Genomic DNA, 17,723 nt, shown 5'->3' with positions numbered 1-17,723 from the left:
AAAGCACCAGAAATACTGGCTGGTGATGAGCTCATGCAGCCTTTATCTATCCCTCATCCCCTCAAGATGGCTGGACCATCCTTGTAAATAAGCCATTGTAGTTTGTGTCACCCCCACCTCATTGTAGATTGTAAGCTCTTACGAGCAGGGTTGCCATTATTTTTGCTGTAATTATTGTATTATCTTTAGCTATGTTACTTATGACTATTGATTATGAACCTGTGAATTGTTAAGAGCTTCGGAATATGTTGGCGCTATATAAATAAAGATTATTATTATTATATTATACAAGCTGCTCCTGAGGGCATGCAGAATAATGTACACCCTGTCCTAGGAGCTTACAATCTAATATACAATATACAGACTGCTCCTGAGGGCATGCAGAATAATGCACACCCTGTCCTAGGAGCTTACAATCTAATATACAATATACAGACTGCTCCTGAGGGCATGCAGAATAATGTACACCCTGTCCTAGGAGCTTACAATCTAATATACAATATATAGGCTGCTCCTGAGGGCATGCAGAATAATGCACACCCTGTCCTAGGAGCTTACAATCTAATATACAATATACAGGCTGCTCTTGAGGGCATGCAGAATAATGTACACCCTGCCCTAGGAGCTTACAATCTAATATACAATATACAGACTGCTCTTGAGGGCATGCAGAATAATGTACACCCTGTCCTAGGAGCTTACCATCTAATATACAATATACAGGCTGCTCTTGAGGGCATGCAGAATAATGCACACCCTGTCCTAGGAGCTTACAATCTAATATACAATATACAGACTGCTCCTGAGAGCATGCAGAATAATGCACACCCTGTCCTAGGAGCTTACAATCTAATATACAGTATACAGACTGCTCCTGAGGGCATGCAGAATAATGTACACCCTGTCCTAGGAGCTTACAATCTAATATACAGTATACAGACTGCTCCTGAGGGCATGCAGAATAATGCACACCCTGTCCTAGGAGCTTACAATCTAATATACAGTATACAGGCTGCTCCTGAGGGCATGCAGAATAATGTACACCCTGTCCTAGGAGCTTACAATCTAATATACAATATACAGGCTGCTCCTGAGGGCATGCAGAATAATGTACACCCTGTCCTAGGAGCTTACAATCTAATATACAATATACAGGCTGCTCCTGAGGGCATGCAGAATAATGCACACCCTGTCCTAGGAGCTTACAATCTAATATACAATATACAGGCTGCTCCTGAGGGCATGCAGAATAATGCACACCCTGTCCTAGGAGCTTACAATCTAATATACAATATACAGGCTGCTCCTGAGGGCATGCAGAATAATGTACACCCTGTCCTAGGAGCTTACAATCTAATATACAATATACAGACTGCTCCTGAGGGCATGCAGAATAATGTACACCCTGTCCTAGGAGCTTACAATCTAATATACAATATACAGGCTGCTCCTGAGGGCATGCAGAATAATGCACACCCTGTCCTAGGAGCTTACAATCTAATATACAATATACAGACTGCTCCTGAAGGCATGCAGAATAATGTACACCCTGTCCTAGGAGCTTACAATCTAATATACAATATACAGACTGCTCCTGAGGGCATGCAGAATAATGCACACCCTGTCCTAGGAGCTTACAATCTAATATACAGTATACAGACTGCTCCTGAGGGCATGCAGAATAATGCACACCCTGTCCTAGGAGCTTACAATCTAATATACAATATACAGACTGCTCCTGAAGGCATGCAGAATAATGTACACCCTGTCTTAGGAGCTTACAATCTAATATACAATATACAGACTGCTCCAGAGGGCATGCAGAATAATCTACACCCTGTCCTAGGAGCTTACAATCTAACATACAATATACAGACTGCTCCTGAGGGCATGCAGAATAATGTACACCCTGTCCTAGGAGCTTACAATCTAATATACAATATACAGACTGCTCCCGAGGGCATGCAGAATAATGTACACCCTGTCCTAGGAGCTTACAATCTAATATACAATATACAGGCTGCTCCTGAGGGCATGCAGAATAATGCACACCCTGTCTTAGGAGCTTACAATCTAATATACAATATACAGACTGCTCCTGAGGGCATGCAGAATAATGTACACCCTGTCCTAGGAGCTTACAATCTAATATACAATATACAGGCTGCTCCTGAGGGCATGCAGAATAATGTACACCCTGTCCTAGGAGCTTACAATCTAATATACAATATACAGGCTGCTCCTGAGGGCATGCAGAATAATGTACACCCTGTCCTAGGAGCTTACAATCTAATATACAATATACAGACTGCTCCTGAGGGCATGCAGAATAATGTACACCCTGTCCTAGGAGCTTACAATCTAATATACAATATACAGACTGCTCCTGAGGGCATGCAGAATAATGTACACCCTGTCCTAGGAGCTTACAATCTAATATACAATATACAGACTGCTCCTGAGGGCATGCAGAATAATGCACACCCTGTCTTAGGAGCTTACAATCTAATATACAATATACAGACTGCTCCTGAGGGCATGCAGAATAATGTACACCCTGTCCTAGGAGCTTACAATCTAATATACAATATACAGGCTGCTCCTGAGGGCATGCAGAATAATGCACACCCTGTCTTAGGAGCTTACAATCTAATATACAATATACAGACTGCTCCTGAGGGCATGCAGAATAATGTACACCCTGTCCTAGGAGCTTACAATCTAATATACAATATACAGGCTGCTCCCGAGGGCATGCAGAATAATGCACACCCTGTCCTAGGAGCTTACAATCTAATATACAATATACAGACTGCTCCCGAGGGCATGCAGAATAATGTACACCCTGTCCTAGGAGCTTACAATCTAATATACAATATACAGACTGCTCCCGAGGGCATGCAGAATAATGTACACCCTGTCCTAGGAGCTTACAATCTAACATACAATATACAGACTGCTCCTGAGGGCATGCAGAATAATGCACACCCTGTCTTAGGAGCTTACAATCTAATATACAATATACAGGCTGCTCCTGAGGGCATGCAGAAAAATGTACACCCTGTCCTAGGAGCTTACAATCTAATATATAATATACAGACTGCTCCTGAGGGCATGCAGAATAATGCACACCCTGTCCTAGGAGCTTACAATATAATATATAATATACAGACTGCTCCTGAGGGCATGCAGAATAATGTACACCCTGTCCTAGGAGCTTACAATCTAATATACAATATACAGACTGCTCCTGAGGGCATGCAGAATAATACACACCCTGTCCTAGGAGCTTACAATATAATATATAATATACAGACTGCTCCTGAGGGCATGCAGAATAATGTACACCCTGTCCTAGGAGCTTACAATCTAATATACAATATACAGGCTGCTCCTGAGGGCATGCAGAATAATGCACACCCTGTCTTAGGAGCTTACAATCTAATATACAATATACAGACTGCTCCTGAGGGCATGCAGAATAATGCACACCCTGTCCTAGGAGCTTACAATCTAATATACAATATACAGACTGCTCCTGAGGGCATGCAGAATAATGTACACCCTGTCCTAGGAGCTTACAATCTAATATACAATATACAGGCTGCTCCTGAGGGCATGCAGAATAATGCACACCCTGTCTTAGGAGCTTACAATCTAATATACAATATACAGACTGCTCCTGAGGGCATGCAGAATAATGTACACCCTGTCCTAGGAGCTTACAATCTAATATACAATATACAGGCTGCTCCCGAGGGCATGCAGAATAATGTACACCCTGTCCTAGGAGCTTACAATCTAATATACAATATACAGACTGCTCCCGAGGGCATGCAGAATAATGTACACCCTGTCCTAGGAGCTTACAATCTAATATACAATATACAGACTGCTCCCGAGGGCATGCAGAATAATGTACACCCTGTCCTAGGAGCTTACAATCTAATATACAATATACAGGCTGCTACTGAGGGCATGCAGAATAATGCACATCCTGTCCTAGGAGCTTACAATCTAATATACAATATACAGGCTGCTACTGAGGGCATGCAGAATAATGCACACCCTGTCCTAGGAGCTTACAATCTAATATACAATATACAGGCTGCTACTGAGGGCATGCAGAATAATGCACATCCTGTCCTAGGAGCTTACAATCTAATATACAATATACAGACTGCTCCTGAGGGCATGCAGAATAATGTACACCCTGTCCTAGGAGCTTACAATCTAATATACAATATACAGACTGCTCCTGAGGGCATGCAGAATAATGTACACCCTGTCCTAGGAGCTTACAATCTAATATACAATATACAGACTGCTCCTGAGGGCATGCAGAATAATGCACACCCTGTCCTAGGAGCTTACAATCTAATATACAGTATACAGACTGCTCCTGAGGGCATGCAGAATAATGCACATCCTGTCCTAGGAGCTTACAATCTAATATACAATATACAGACTGCTCCTGAGGGCATGCAGAATAATGCACACCCTGTCCTAGGAGCTTACAATCTAATATACAATATACAGGCTGCTCCTGAGGGCATGCAGAATAATGCACACCCTGTCCTAGGAGCTTACAATCTAATATACAATATACAGGCTGCTCCTGAGGGCATGCAGAATAATGCACACCCTGTCCTAGGAGCTTACAATCTAATATACAATATACAGGCTGCTCCTGAGGGCATGCAGAATAATGTACACCTTGTCCTAGGAGCTTACAATCTAATATACAATATACAGACTGCTCCTGAGGGCATGCAGAATAATGCACACGCTGTCCTAGGAGCTTACAATCTAATATACAGTATACAGACTGCTCCTGAGGGCATGCAGAATAATGTACATCCTGTCCTAGGAGCTTACAATCTAATATACAGTATACAGACTGCTCCTGAGGGCATGCAGAGGGCATGCAGAATAATGCACACCCTGTCTTAGGAGCTTACAATCTAATATACAATATACAGGCTGCTCCTGAGGGCATGCAGAATAATGTACACCCTGTCCTAGGAGCTTACAATCTAATATACAATATACAGACTGCTCCTGAGGGCATGCAGAATAATGCACACCCTGTCCTAGGAGCTTACAATCTAATATACAGTATACAGACTGCTCCTGAGGGCATGCAGAATAATGCACACCCTGTCCTAGGAGCTTACAATATAATATATAATATACAGACTGCTCCTGAGGGCATGCAGAATAATGTACACCCTGTCCTAGGAGCTTACAATCTAATATACAATATACAGACTGCTCCTGAGGGCATGCAGAATAATACACACCCTGTCCTAGGAGCTTACAATCTAATATACAGTATACAGACTGCTCCTGAGGGCATGCAGAATAATGCACACCCTGTCCTAGGAGCTTACAATCTAATATGCAATATCTGAATGTAGCTTACCGAGGGGTGGTTGCGGTGGAGCGCGGTCACAGGAGGCCGGTGTCGGCGGGCCCTGGACTCTCATAAGATGTCGGCGCCGGTGAGCAGTGTAGCTTTTCCCATTTATTGCCCTGCAGTGGGCTTTGGGAAAATGGACGCTTGAGGCGGCGCATGCATCTCCCGAGATCTCAATCTGCGCATGCGTCACCTCCAGCAGCCATTTTCCCAAAGCCTACTGCAGGGCAATCTATAGGAAAGGGGACTCTGCTCACCGGCGCCGACATCTTATGAGAGCCCAGGGCCCGCAGCATCGCCCCACTCCTGTCGCCGCCGACTGCCTAAAGCAGTGGCCCTGCCTCCTGTTACCCCGCTCCACCACCGCCGCCCCCTGGTAACCTACTGTTAAACGGACTATAAGAGGCACCGCCATTTCATTTAAAAAAATGATTTTCCACCCCAAAATTTGGGGTGCGTCTTATAGTCTGCAAAATATGGCAATGGCAATGCAAGTCTATGCGCTTGTGGAAAAATTGGACCGCGGTTTGACATCGGAGTGTGGTGCGATTTTCACCGACTTGCAGAAGGGAGAAGGTGAGAAACCTTTTCTTTCTCCTCTCCATGTCTGAGAAAACCTGATACCACTCTGATGAAAGTCTGATCAGAGTCTGTCCCTCTATTATACCAGGTGCCGCTGCTTCAATTCTGCTCCTGATTTCCTGTGGTTCCAGTTCTGCTCTTCCTGCTGCCATCAAGCCACGGCGTTCTCCGTTGTTTCTGCTCGGCCATCCTGCTGCGCCGCCGTCATCTGTCCGTGCTTCATTACTGCTGCTCATCTGAACTAGATGAGACATAACACCTATCATTACAAAAAAGAGGATTACATGATAGGTCCTATTTAAGGAATCATCCTGATGCACAGAGAGAACACGTCGCTCAGAGATGTTTGCTGAGATTATTTTATGGGTAAATGATGAAGTTCTAAACTTCACCACAAACTCCGCACAGCTACACAATGTGTGAACAGGGCCTTAGTGTTAAGTGAAGAGCTACCTACATAGACTTGTCTTCCTCAAGATGCCGCCTCTGGGACACAAGATGGTTCAGGATTAGAACTTTACACATTCTGTACCAACTGTGATGTCATGTGATATCTCTGATGTCATGTGCCCTGTGATGTCATGTCCCCTGTGATGTCATAATAACTGCCACTGCTGTGTTATGTATCGAGTTTCCAACATCAAGGAACAGTTGAATTAATAAAACGAAATCACCGGCTGCAAATAACCACCGGCCTCATTATTAATTGAGTCATGACGCAGATAATAACCTAAACATTTCCATCTTTTATTCTAATCCGCATCATCTACTGCTCTATGACCTAAAGGGAAACACCGGCGCCATCCTGCAACTCCTGATCACCATAAACCGTCAGCTCCCGGTCACTCCTGATCCAGCAGGACCATGAGAGCGGATAATGGAGAACTGGACCCGTCTGCTATTAAATGGATGTTCTGAAAACGCTGTGTTCTGACAACATTAATGGCAAAGCTGCCCAAAAATGGAGCCAAATGGGGGGGTGTCAGCCGGCGCTCCCCTTTCTATATGCTTTTATTAGAGCACATGGGTGTCATAGAGGGCAAAGCCAGCCGATTGCTGAGGGTCTTCAAGACCAGTGACACATGATCAGTTGATGGCCAGCAAGTCCTCATTTAGGGAAGGGTTTCTCCAGATTGGTAGCCCCTGTTAGGCCGGGCTCACACTGCTTTACTGAAGCCCCCAAATGATTTTCCATGGAATCTGCTCAATAACATTTTTTTGTAAATCATAGACTCATTCTAACAATCCCAGCACGGGACACATGATCCAGCGCCATCTGCTGAGATTTTCAGGTTAATGATGCAGTTCTGAATCCCACTACTGACCCCCCATCTATACAATGTATGAGTGAGGTCATAGGTGAAGAGTTCCTGACCTGGACTTGTCACCTTCCAGCAGTCAGCCTGGAATGACACAAGATGGCTCAGGAGTTACACTCTGTACATTCTATACCAATTGTGATGTCATAGGATGTCTATGATGTTTATGTGCTTTGTGATGTCATCAGAACTGCCTGTTTAACCCCTTCCAACCCAATGACATACTTTGATTTTGTGAACAGGTTATTTGGATGCAACGGCGCAGACAATGAAGGGACAATAGTAATCATCCAAAACTATAAGTATAGGGACACATACACACACAGCTGAAACCAGAAGTTTCCATCCACTATATAAAAAGACGCAGGTTTTTCTCAATATCTGACATGAAATCAGAATAAACCTTTCCCGGTTTAGGTCAATTAGGATTTTACCATCATTTTTAATATTTGCCAAATGCCAGAATAATGAGAGAGAGAGAAGGTTTTCAGGCATTTTTATTAGTTACTGATTCCAGTGATTCAGCTCCAGGTGCGATATCACAGTGTTCAGGATCCAGCAGGATGGATCAGTGTTCTGGTCAGTATGAGGAGTGATCCGCTGTCTGCAGCTGGAGAGATTCAGTGACCCGTGCACTGCTCTCCCGGGATGTCTAATGCTGGGAGGAGCAGTCAGCAGCACTCAGTGCACTAGCACATGACATGCTGCAAGCACGGCAGCTCACACGTGTCACTGATTACTATTCACCGCTCCTCCCAGCATTAGACATCCCGGCAGAGTACGGGAGTCACTGGATCTGTTCTGCTGCAGTGCAGACAGCAGCTCACTTCAGGGACTGACTGATCGCTGATCAATAATGCTGAATCTCTGCCTCTGCGATACCGCACCTGGAGCAACCAGGGAGAGCGGTGCTGCTGCTGGTAAGTCTAATAGTGATTGGCAGCATCGCAGCCAATCAGTGTTAGTTTTGTTTGTGGCCTCTTCCCCGTGCTAACAGCAGAGCTGAGGTAATGAGCCATGATGTGCTGAGTAACAGCGCTCCTCCCTAACTGTGTCACAGGCTGACAGTGAGAAGCACAGGGAGATGGATGGCTGCCTGCTACATCACTCACCAAAGGTCAGATATATGTAGCTGAGCAGGATTACCACATAACTAAGTGACCCCCATCAACACCAACAGTGAGGGGCTGTACTCATTGGTGATAGAGGGTGAGAGGGCTCAGTCACTAAGGGAGGATTTCCCTCAATGTTTTGTTTCACCCCTGACTGACTGAGCCTTCCCTGTATTACCCCTGAGTGCCCCTGTATCAACCCTGACTGATGCCCACCCTGTACCACCCCTGACTGATATAATGTCCCCATTTTGGTATAATGTCCCCCATCCTGGGCTCCATGCTATAACCATGTCCCCCTTCTGGTATAATGTCCGCCATTCTGGTGTAATGTCACTCATCCTGGTATATTGTCCCCATCTTAATATAATGTTCCCAGCCTGGTATCTTATCTCCCATCCTGATATAATGTCCTTCATTGTGATATAATTTCCCCATCCTGATATAATGTCCGTCATCCTGATGCAATGTCCGCCATCCCAGTGTAATGTCCGCCATCCCAGTGTAATGTCCGCCATCCCAGTGTAATGTCCGCCATCCTGGTATAAGGTCTGCCATCCCAGTGTAATGTCCGCCATCCTGGTATAAGGTCTGCCATCCCAGTGTAATGTCCGCCATCCTGATGAAATGTCCGCCATCCTGATGAAATGTCCGCCATCCTGGTATAAGGCCCGCCATCCTGGTATAAGGTCCGCCATCCTGGTATAAGGTCCGCCATCCTGGTATAATGTTCCCCCAGCCGGTAGCTGACTTCTGCGGGCCGCCAACACCTGCTGCTTGCCTCTGATTGGCTGGCACCATGTCTTGAAGTGCAGGGAGCCGGCGGGTCTCTGCGTCACAATACATTTCAGCAGAATGTGTGTCAGAAAATGCACATCCAGGTGAAATCGGTGTCGTCGGGCCGCGCACAAGCATGGGTCTGGTCCCGGTTGTACCCTCTATGACCGCGATCATTACGTCCCTGCTTGTTTTGTATGTTTTAGTATAACAGTAACAGTATTGCAGGATATAGTGGAAATAATGATCCCATATGAATCCAGCCTAATGCTGGATATCACAGGAGTATCAAGATGGGTGCGCACAGCTGAATGGTCACCATACAGGCACATGCCCGCTGTATGTTGCGTGTGCACAGCTGAATGGTCACCATACAGGCACATGCCCGCTGTATGTTGTGTGCGCACACCTGAATGGTCACCATACAGGCACATGCCCGCTGTATGTTGCGTGTGCACAGCTGAATGGTCACCATACAGGCACATGCCCGCTGTATGTTGCGTGTGCACAGCTGAATGGTCACCATACCGGCACATGCCCGCTGTATGTTGCGTGTGCACAGCTGAATCGTCACCATACAGGCACATGCCCGCTGTATGTTGCGTGTGCACAGCTGAATGGTCACCATACAGGCACATGCCCGCTGTATGTTGTGTGTGCACAGCTGAATGGTCACCATACAGGCACATGCCCGCTGTATGTTGCGTGTGCACAGCTGAATGGTCACCATACAGGCACATGCCCGCTGTATGTTGCGTGTGCACAGCTGAATCGTCACCATACAGGCACATGCCCGCTGTATGTTGCGTGTGCACAGCTGAATGGTCACCATACAGGTACATGCCCGCTGTATGTTGCGTGTGCACAGCTGAATGGTCACCATACAGGCACATGCCCGCTGTATGTTGCGTGCGCACAGCTGAATGGTCACCATACAGGCACATGCCCGCTGTATGTTGCGTGCGCACAGCTGAATGGTCACCATACAGGCACATGCCCGCTGTATGTTGCGTGTGCACAGCTGAATGGTCACCATACAGGCACATGCCCGCTGTATGTTGCGTGTGCACAGCTGAATGGTCACCATACAGGCACATGCCCGCTGTATGTTGCGTGTGCACAGCTGAATGGTCACCATACAGGCACATGCCCGCTGTATGTTGCGTGCGCACAGCTGAATGGTCACCATACCGGCACATGCCCGCTGTATGTTGCGTGCGCACAGCTGAATGGTCACCATACAGGCACATGCCCGCTGTATGTTGCGTGCGCACAGCTGAATGGTCACCATACAGGCACATGCCCGCTGTATGTTGTGTGTGCACAGCTGAATGGTCACCATACAGGCACATGCCCGCTGTATGTTGCGTGTGCACAGCTGAATGGTCACCATACAGGCACATGCCCGCTGTATGTTGCGTGTGCACAGCTGAATGGTCACCATACAGGCACATGCCCGCTGTATGTTGCGTGTGCACAACTGAATGGTCACCATACAGGCACATGCCCGCTGTATGTTGCGTGTGCACAGCTGAATGGTCACCATACAGGCACATGCCCGCTGTATGTTGCGTGTGCACAGCTGAATGGTCACCATACAGGCACATGCCCGCTGTATGTTGCGTGCGCACAGCTGAATGGTCACCATACCGGCACATGCCCGCTGTATGTTGCGTGCGCACAGCTGAATGGTCACCATACAGGCACATGCCCGCTGTATGTTGCGTGCGCACAGCTGAATGGTCACCATACAGGCACATGCCCGCTGTATGTTGTGTGTGCACAGCTGAATGGTCACCATACAGGCACATGCCCGCTGTATGTTGCGTGCGCACAGCTGAATGGTCACCATACAGGCACAAGCCCGCTGTATGTTGCGTGCGCACAGCTGAATGGTCACCATACAGGCACATGCCCGCTGTATGTTGCGTGCGCACAGCTGAATGGTCACCATACAGGCACATGCCCGCTGTATGTTGCGTGTGCACAGCTGAATGGTCACCATACAGGCACATGCCCGCTGTATGTTGCGTGTGCACAGCTGAATGGTCACCATACAGGCACATGCCCGCTGTATGTTGCGTGTGCACAGCTGAATGGTCACCATACAGGCACATGCCCGCTGTATGTTGTGTGTGCACAGCTGAATGGTCACCATACAGGCACATGCCCGCTGTATGTTGCGTGTGCACAGCTGAATGGTCACCATACCGGCACATGCCCGCTGTATGTTGCGTGTGCACAGCTGAATGGTCACCATACAGGCACATGCCCGCTGTATGTTGCGTGCGCACAGCTGAATGGTCACCATACAGGCACATGCCCGCTGTATGTTGCGTGTGCACAGCTGAATGGTCACCATACAGGCACATGCCCGCTGTATGTTGCGTGGGCACAGCTGAATGGTCACCATACAGGCACATGCCAGCTGTATGTTGCGTGTGAAGTGGTCTCCACTCCTGGGCCAACTCCACACACGTGGACCCTGCTGTGGACGTACTGGTACTGTATGTTCATCTGTGCCAAGGGATTAATATATTTCTAATTGATTTTATGTATGTGCCTGGGGACAGGAGCACCCTGGCACCGGCTGTCTTAAAAAAGGCGCGGAACAAATGCATTCATATTAAAACCATTTTTACATGCAGAAAAAGTTGCAATTTGTACAAAATTATATTACTATGCAACATTTGACACACAGGATGTCAGCTCTTTTTTAACATTGAGACGTGTGCTACCATGCTTAAAATGTTCTGCTTAAATAATTTGCACCAAATGTATCATTAGTGACGAAATGTGATAAATATGGAATAATGGAGTTGAAGTGAGTACAAAGGCCTGTGTCTAGTGTCTCTGAGGGGGCAGCAGCCGCCTACAGGCCTGTGTCTGGAGTCTCTGAGGGGGCAGCAGCCGCCTACAGGCCTGTGTCTAGTGTCTCTGAGGGGGCAGCAGCCGCCTACAGGCCTGTGTCTGGAGTCTCTGAGGGGGCAGCAGCCGCCTACAGGCCTGTGTCTAATGTCTCTGAGGGGGCAGCAGCTGCCTACAGGCCTGTGTCTAATGTCTCTGAGGGGGCAGCAGCAGCCTACAGGCCTGTGTCTAGTGTCTCTGAGGGGGCAGCAGCCGCCTACAGGCCTGTGTCTAGTGTCTCTGAGGGGGCAGCAGCCGCCTACAGGCCTGTGTCTAGTGTCTCTGAGGGGGCAGCAGCTGCCTACAGGCCTGTGTCTAGTGTCTCTGAGGGGGCAGCAGCCGCCTACAGGCCTGTGTCTAATGTCTCTGAGGGGGCAGCAGCCGCCTACAGGCCTGTGTCTAATGTCTCTGAGGGGGCAGCAGCCGCCTACAGGCCTGTGTCTAATGTCTCTGAGGGGGCAGCAGCCGCCTACAGGCCTGTGTCTAATGTCTCTGAGGGGGCAGCAGCCACCTACAGGCCTGTGTCTAGTGTCTCTGAGGGGGCAGCAGCCGCCTACAGGCCTGTGTCTAGTGTCTCTGAGGGGGCAGCAGCCGCCTACAGGCCTGTGTCTGGAGTCTCTGAGGGGGCAGCAGCCGCCTACAGGCCTGTGTCTAGTGTCTCTGAGGGGGCAGCAGCCACCTACAGGCCTGTGTCTAATGTCTCTGAGGGGGCAGCAGCCGCCTACAGGCCTGTGTCTAGTGTCTCTGAGGGGGCAGCAGCCGCCTACAGGCCTGTGTCTGGAGTCTCTGAGGGGGCAGCAGCCGCCTACAGGCCTGTGTCTAGTGTCTCTGAGGGGGCAGCAGCCACCTACAGGCCTGTGTCTGGTGTCTCTGAGGGGGCAGCAGCCGCCTACAGGCCTGTGTCTAGTGTCTCTGAGGGGGCAGCAGCCGCCTACAGGCCTGTGTCTAGTGTCTCTGAGGGGGCAGCAGCCGCCTACAGGCCTGTGTCTAGTGTCTCTGAGGGGGCAGCAGCCGCCTACAGGCCTGTGTCTAGTGTCTCTGAGGGGGCAGCAGCCGCCTACAGGCCTGTGTCTAGTGTCTCTGAGGGGGCAGCAGCCGCCTACAGGCCTGTGTCTAGTGTCTCTGAGGGGGCAGCAGCCGCCTACAGGCCTGTGTCTAGTGTCTCTGAGGGGGCAGCAGCCGCCTACAGGCCTGTGTCTAGTGTCTCTGAGGGGGCAGCAGCCGCCTACAGGCCTGTGTCTAGTGTCTCTGAGGGGGCAGCAGCCGCCTACAGGCCTGTGTCTAGTGTCTCTGAGGGGGCAGCAGCCGCCTACAGGCCTGTGTCTAGTGTCTCTGAGGGGGCAGCAGCCGCCTACAGGCCTGTGTCTAGTGTCTCTGAGGGGGCTGCAGCCGCCTACAGGCCTGTGTCTAGTGTCTCTGAGGGGGCTGCAGCTGCCTACAGGCCTGTGTCTAGTGTCTCTGAGGGGGCAGCAGCCGCCTACAGGCCTGTGTCTAGTGTCTCTGAGGGGGCAGCAGCTGCCTACAGGCCTGTGTCTAGTGTCTCTGAGGGGGCAGCAGCCGCCTACAGGCCTGTGTCTAGTGTCTCTGAGGGGGCAGCAGCCGCCTACAGGCCTGTGTCTAGTGTCTCTGAGGGGGCAGCAGCTGCCTACAGGCCTGTGTCTAGTGTCTCTGAGGGGGCTGCAGCTGCCTACAGGCCTGTGTCTAGTGTCTCTGAGGGAGCAGCAGCCGCCTACAGCCTGTGTCTAGTGTCTCTGAGGGGGCAGCAGCTGCCTACTGGCCTGTGTCTAGTGTCTCTGAGGGGGCAGCAGCTGCCTACAGCCTGTGTCTAGTGTCTCTGAGGGGGCAGCAGCCGCCTACAGCCTGTGTCTAGTGTCTCTGAGGGGGCAGCAGCCACCTACAGCCTGTGTCTAGTGTCTCTGAGGGGGCAGCAGCCGCCTACAGCCTGTGTCTAGTGTCTCTGAGGGGGCAGCAGCTGCCTACAGGCCTGTGTCTAGTGTCTCTGAGGGGTCAGCAGCCGCCTACACGCCTGTGTCTAGTGTCTCTGAGGGGGCAGCAGCCGCCTACAGCCCTGTGTCTAGTGTCTCTGAGGGGGCAGCAGCCGCCTACAGGCCTGTGTCTAGTGTCTCTGAGGGGGCAGCAGCAGCCTACAGGCCTGTGTCTAGTGTCTCTGAGGGGGCAGCAGCCGCCTACAGGCCTGTGTCTGGTGTCTCTGAGGGGGCAGCAGCAGCATTCTGCTACCCCTTTCAGACAGCTCCAACAAGCGCCTGGGGCAAGATGCTCATCTCACCTCATGACAAAAGCAGCCCTGGTTGACATATAGAGAATGAGTAGAAGGAATGATAGTGCAGAGAACCAGTACAGTACAGACCAAAGGTTTGGACACACCTTCTCATTTAAAGATTTTTCTGTGTTTTCATGACTATGAAAATTGTACATTCACACTGAAGGCATCAAAACTATGAATTAACACATGTGGAATTATATACTTAACAAAAAAGTGTGAAACATCTGAAAATATGTCTTATATTCTAGGTTCTTCAAAGTAGCCACCTTTTGCTTTGATGACTGCTTTGCACAGTGAATATTCATTTTCTTTACCAGCGGGGACAATGTAGGCTGCTGCGGGCGGCTGCTGCCTCCTGTGCCCCGCTCCTCCGCAGTTACCGCTCCCCCCACACCCCACACAGTGTATATATATACCCCCCCCCAACATTCGGACTCTAAGATGCACCCCCCACTTTCCTCCAAAATTTTGGAGGAAAAAAGTGCGTCTTATAGTCCGAAAAATATGGTAACTGTATGTGGGAGATTTACTGTAATCAGTGTGAAAGAAATAAGGAGTTGATGCTCATGGCAACAAATCGGATTAAATATCTAATTTTTCAATTTTACAGAGAATCATTTGCAAAAAAAGTAATTGATAGCTTTGGCCAACCATGACATATTTCCTTTGCACTTCTTTTAAATAATCTCCCCCTATCTTTCCAGCTGTTTGACATAGTTGAAATAGAGCTTTAATGTAATTGGATGGAGTATTGTTACTATCTTCAGATGTCTCTTCATCTAATTCTGCTGGTTTTGCGGAGCCGATGTCGGTGCATCTTAAATTCCATTGATAATGACAAACCGGTGCTGATGTATCAGACGGTTAGGCGCGTCCACAGACGTCATCACTGAGAAGAAACCCGCATGGATTCCGGAACAGTTTAATTAAAAGCATCTTTTTCCTTGGAGCTGGATACCACATCTTCTGTGACATCATTACTGAGGCCGGAGCTCCACTGCTCCTGGATGTACGGCCGCCTTTGTGATTAGTAAATCTCATTTGTATATGATACTGAAATATTAAAATGTAATTGTTAATTGCGTGGACACTTTTCAACACTGAGGGCATGATAGGAAGCTTGAGACAGTGAAATGGCACTGGTGGTACATTAAGGGGGTAAATCCTGATGACAGGTTCCCTTTAAGAACCGTCTATTTGCCGTCTAATCTCTGCCACCCCTGACTTGTGCCAATGTCGCCAGATTATAAGTGTCATTCACTTTACCCGTCATTGTGTAAATGTTATGGCATGTAGTTGTCTTCTTTATTACCGGTACTTTCACTGACGAGGGTCTTCATTGTGAGATCCAGAAAATACATTGAGAAATCTCTTTTGTGTTGAAGAAAAAAATCACATCTAATCTATCTTTCCTCCTTATAGGAAATCCTTGTGAGAATAACGGTTTATCACTAAATTGTAAAAAAGAAGCTATCACGAAACACTCTAATGGAAAAAACCTCTTCACCCTTCCTGCACCTCCTGGACTTCACAGCACTTCACCTTCTTATAATCCTCCTGATCATGAGGAATCATCTCCTGAGCAATCTCACATTGTTACCACAATTCCAGGTGACACAGTGGATACAAGATTTCAGTGTGACAAGCAACTTACTAAAAGCTCAGATTCTTTAACACAAAGAAAGCACAAAGGAGAGAATCCATACTCCTGTTCAGAATGTGGGAAATGCTTTACATGTAAATCAAAATATTTTATACATGAGAGAATTCACACAGGAGAGAAGCCGTTTTCATGTTCAGAATGTGATAAATCCTACACAGATAAAGTGGATCTTATTATACATCAGAGAATTCATACAGGTGAGAAGTCGTATTCATGTTCAGAATGTGGGAAAGTATTGGCACCCCTGCAATTCTGTCAGATAATACTCAGTTTCTTCCTGAAAATGATTGCAATCACAAATTCTTTGGTATTATTATCTTCATTTAATTTGTCTTCAATGAAAAAAAACAGAAAAAGAATTGCCCTAAAGCTAAATTGGATATAATTCCACACCAAACCTAAAAATGGGGGTGGACAAAAGTATTGGCACCCTTTGAAAAATCATGTGATGCTTCTCTAATTCGTGTAATTAACTGCACCTGTAACTTACCTGTGGCACCTAACAGGTGTTGGCAATAACTAAATCACACTTGCAGCCAGTTAACATGGATTAAAGTTGACTCAACCTCTGTCCTGTGTCCTTGTGTGTACCACATTGAGCATGGAGAAAAGAAAGAAGACCAAAGAACTGTCTGAGGACTTGAGAAACCAAATTGTGAGGAAGCATGAGCAATCTCAAGGCTACAAGTCCATCTCCAAAGACCTGAATGTTCCTGTGTCTTCTGTGCGTAGTGTCATCAAGAAGTGTAAAGCCCATGGCACTGTGGCTAACCTCCCTAGATGTGGACGGAAAAGAAAAATTGACGAGAGATTTCAACGCAAGATTGTGCGGATGGTGGATAAACAACCTCGACTAACATCCAAACAAGTTCAAGCTGCCCTGCAGTCCGAGGGTACAACAGTGTCAACCCGTACTGTAAAGGACATATTAATATTCATGCTATCCAAGTGTAAAGGACATATTGTTACTCATGCTAGAGCAACTCCATTTTGTCTACTCGCTTTAAAATCATGTTATTATCACTCCTTGCATAACATACATTCTTTCTTTCTCTTCCCATAGAAATTATCGCACACTAACTTGTTCTCAAGAGAACATTTTGTCAGACACTTATCTAACTTGTTTAGGCCAGGTTTGACCTTGTAAAATTTCCATAGTGCTTCTAACTAATGATGATAATATGACCATATATGTGATTCCGTAATAATTGTACTGACATTAGTTAGCCTATAGTAGTGTAGTATGGCTGCAGAGTTGATTGGCTATTAAAATACTCAAAACAATATAAAATGCTAAGCAAAATAAACAGGATCAGAGATTCTTTGAATCCTCCCAATACAGAGCATTGCCTCCGTTTGGTTTTCTGTGGATTGCGCAATCAACATAATAATTTGTCACTCACTTGGTCAACAGTGAAGGGCCATTTGCCCTCCCTTAACAGTTGGTGCCGTGACTCGGATCCCTAACCAGGGACGCCCCTCCACCTCTGGACGTCCACAAAGTGAGACCTGCCTTCAGCCTCCCCCACTGGAATTGGGACTGATCATCCCCCACAAAAAGCCACGGTAAGTGCACAAGTTCTTTACTAGTGACACTGACCTTTTGGCGTGGTTTCCACGTGGTATGTGGTTGTTTGCAGTATCTCCGGATGTCCTGGTT

At 47.7% G+C, this 17,723-nt stretch overlaps 1 protein-coding gene across 1 annotated transcript in view; it reads left to right on the top strand.

The window, feature by feature from the left end:
• LOC141212351 (uncharacterized) overlaps positions 1 to 17,366 on the top strand; it is a 33,861-nt gene extending 16,495 nt beyond the window's left edge. Inside the window, exon 2 of the mRNA XM_073664907.1 lies at positions 15,823 to 17,366. Within this exon, the coding sequence (XP_073521008.1) occupies positions 15,823 to 16,448 (626 nt within the window). The 3' untranslated portion in view covers positions 16,449 to 17,366. The remainder of the gene's footprint in view (positions 1 to 15,822) is intronic.
• The last annotated feature ends 357 nt before the right edge of the window (positions 17,367 to 17,723 follow it).

This window comes from Phyllobates terribilis, unplaced genomic scaffold, assembly GCF_046119375.1.
Source record: "Phyllobates terribilis strain yellow unplaced genomic scaffold, ASM4611937v1 Scaffold_171__1_contigs__length_4068163, whole genome shotgun sequence".
Classification (NCBI taxonomy): domain Eukaryota; kingdom Metazoa; phylum Chordata; class Amphibia; order Anura; family Dendrobatidae; genus Phyllobates; species Phyllobates terribilis.
Note: the sequence above shows the minus strand (reverse complement) of the source record. Positions and strands in the feature narration are given on the sequence as shown.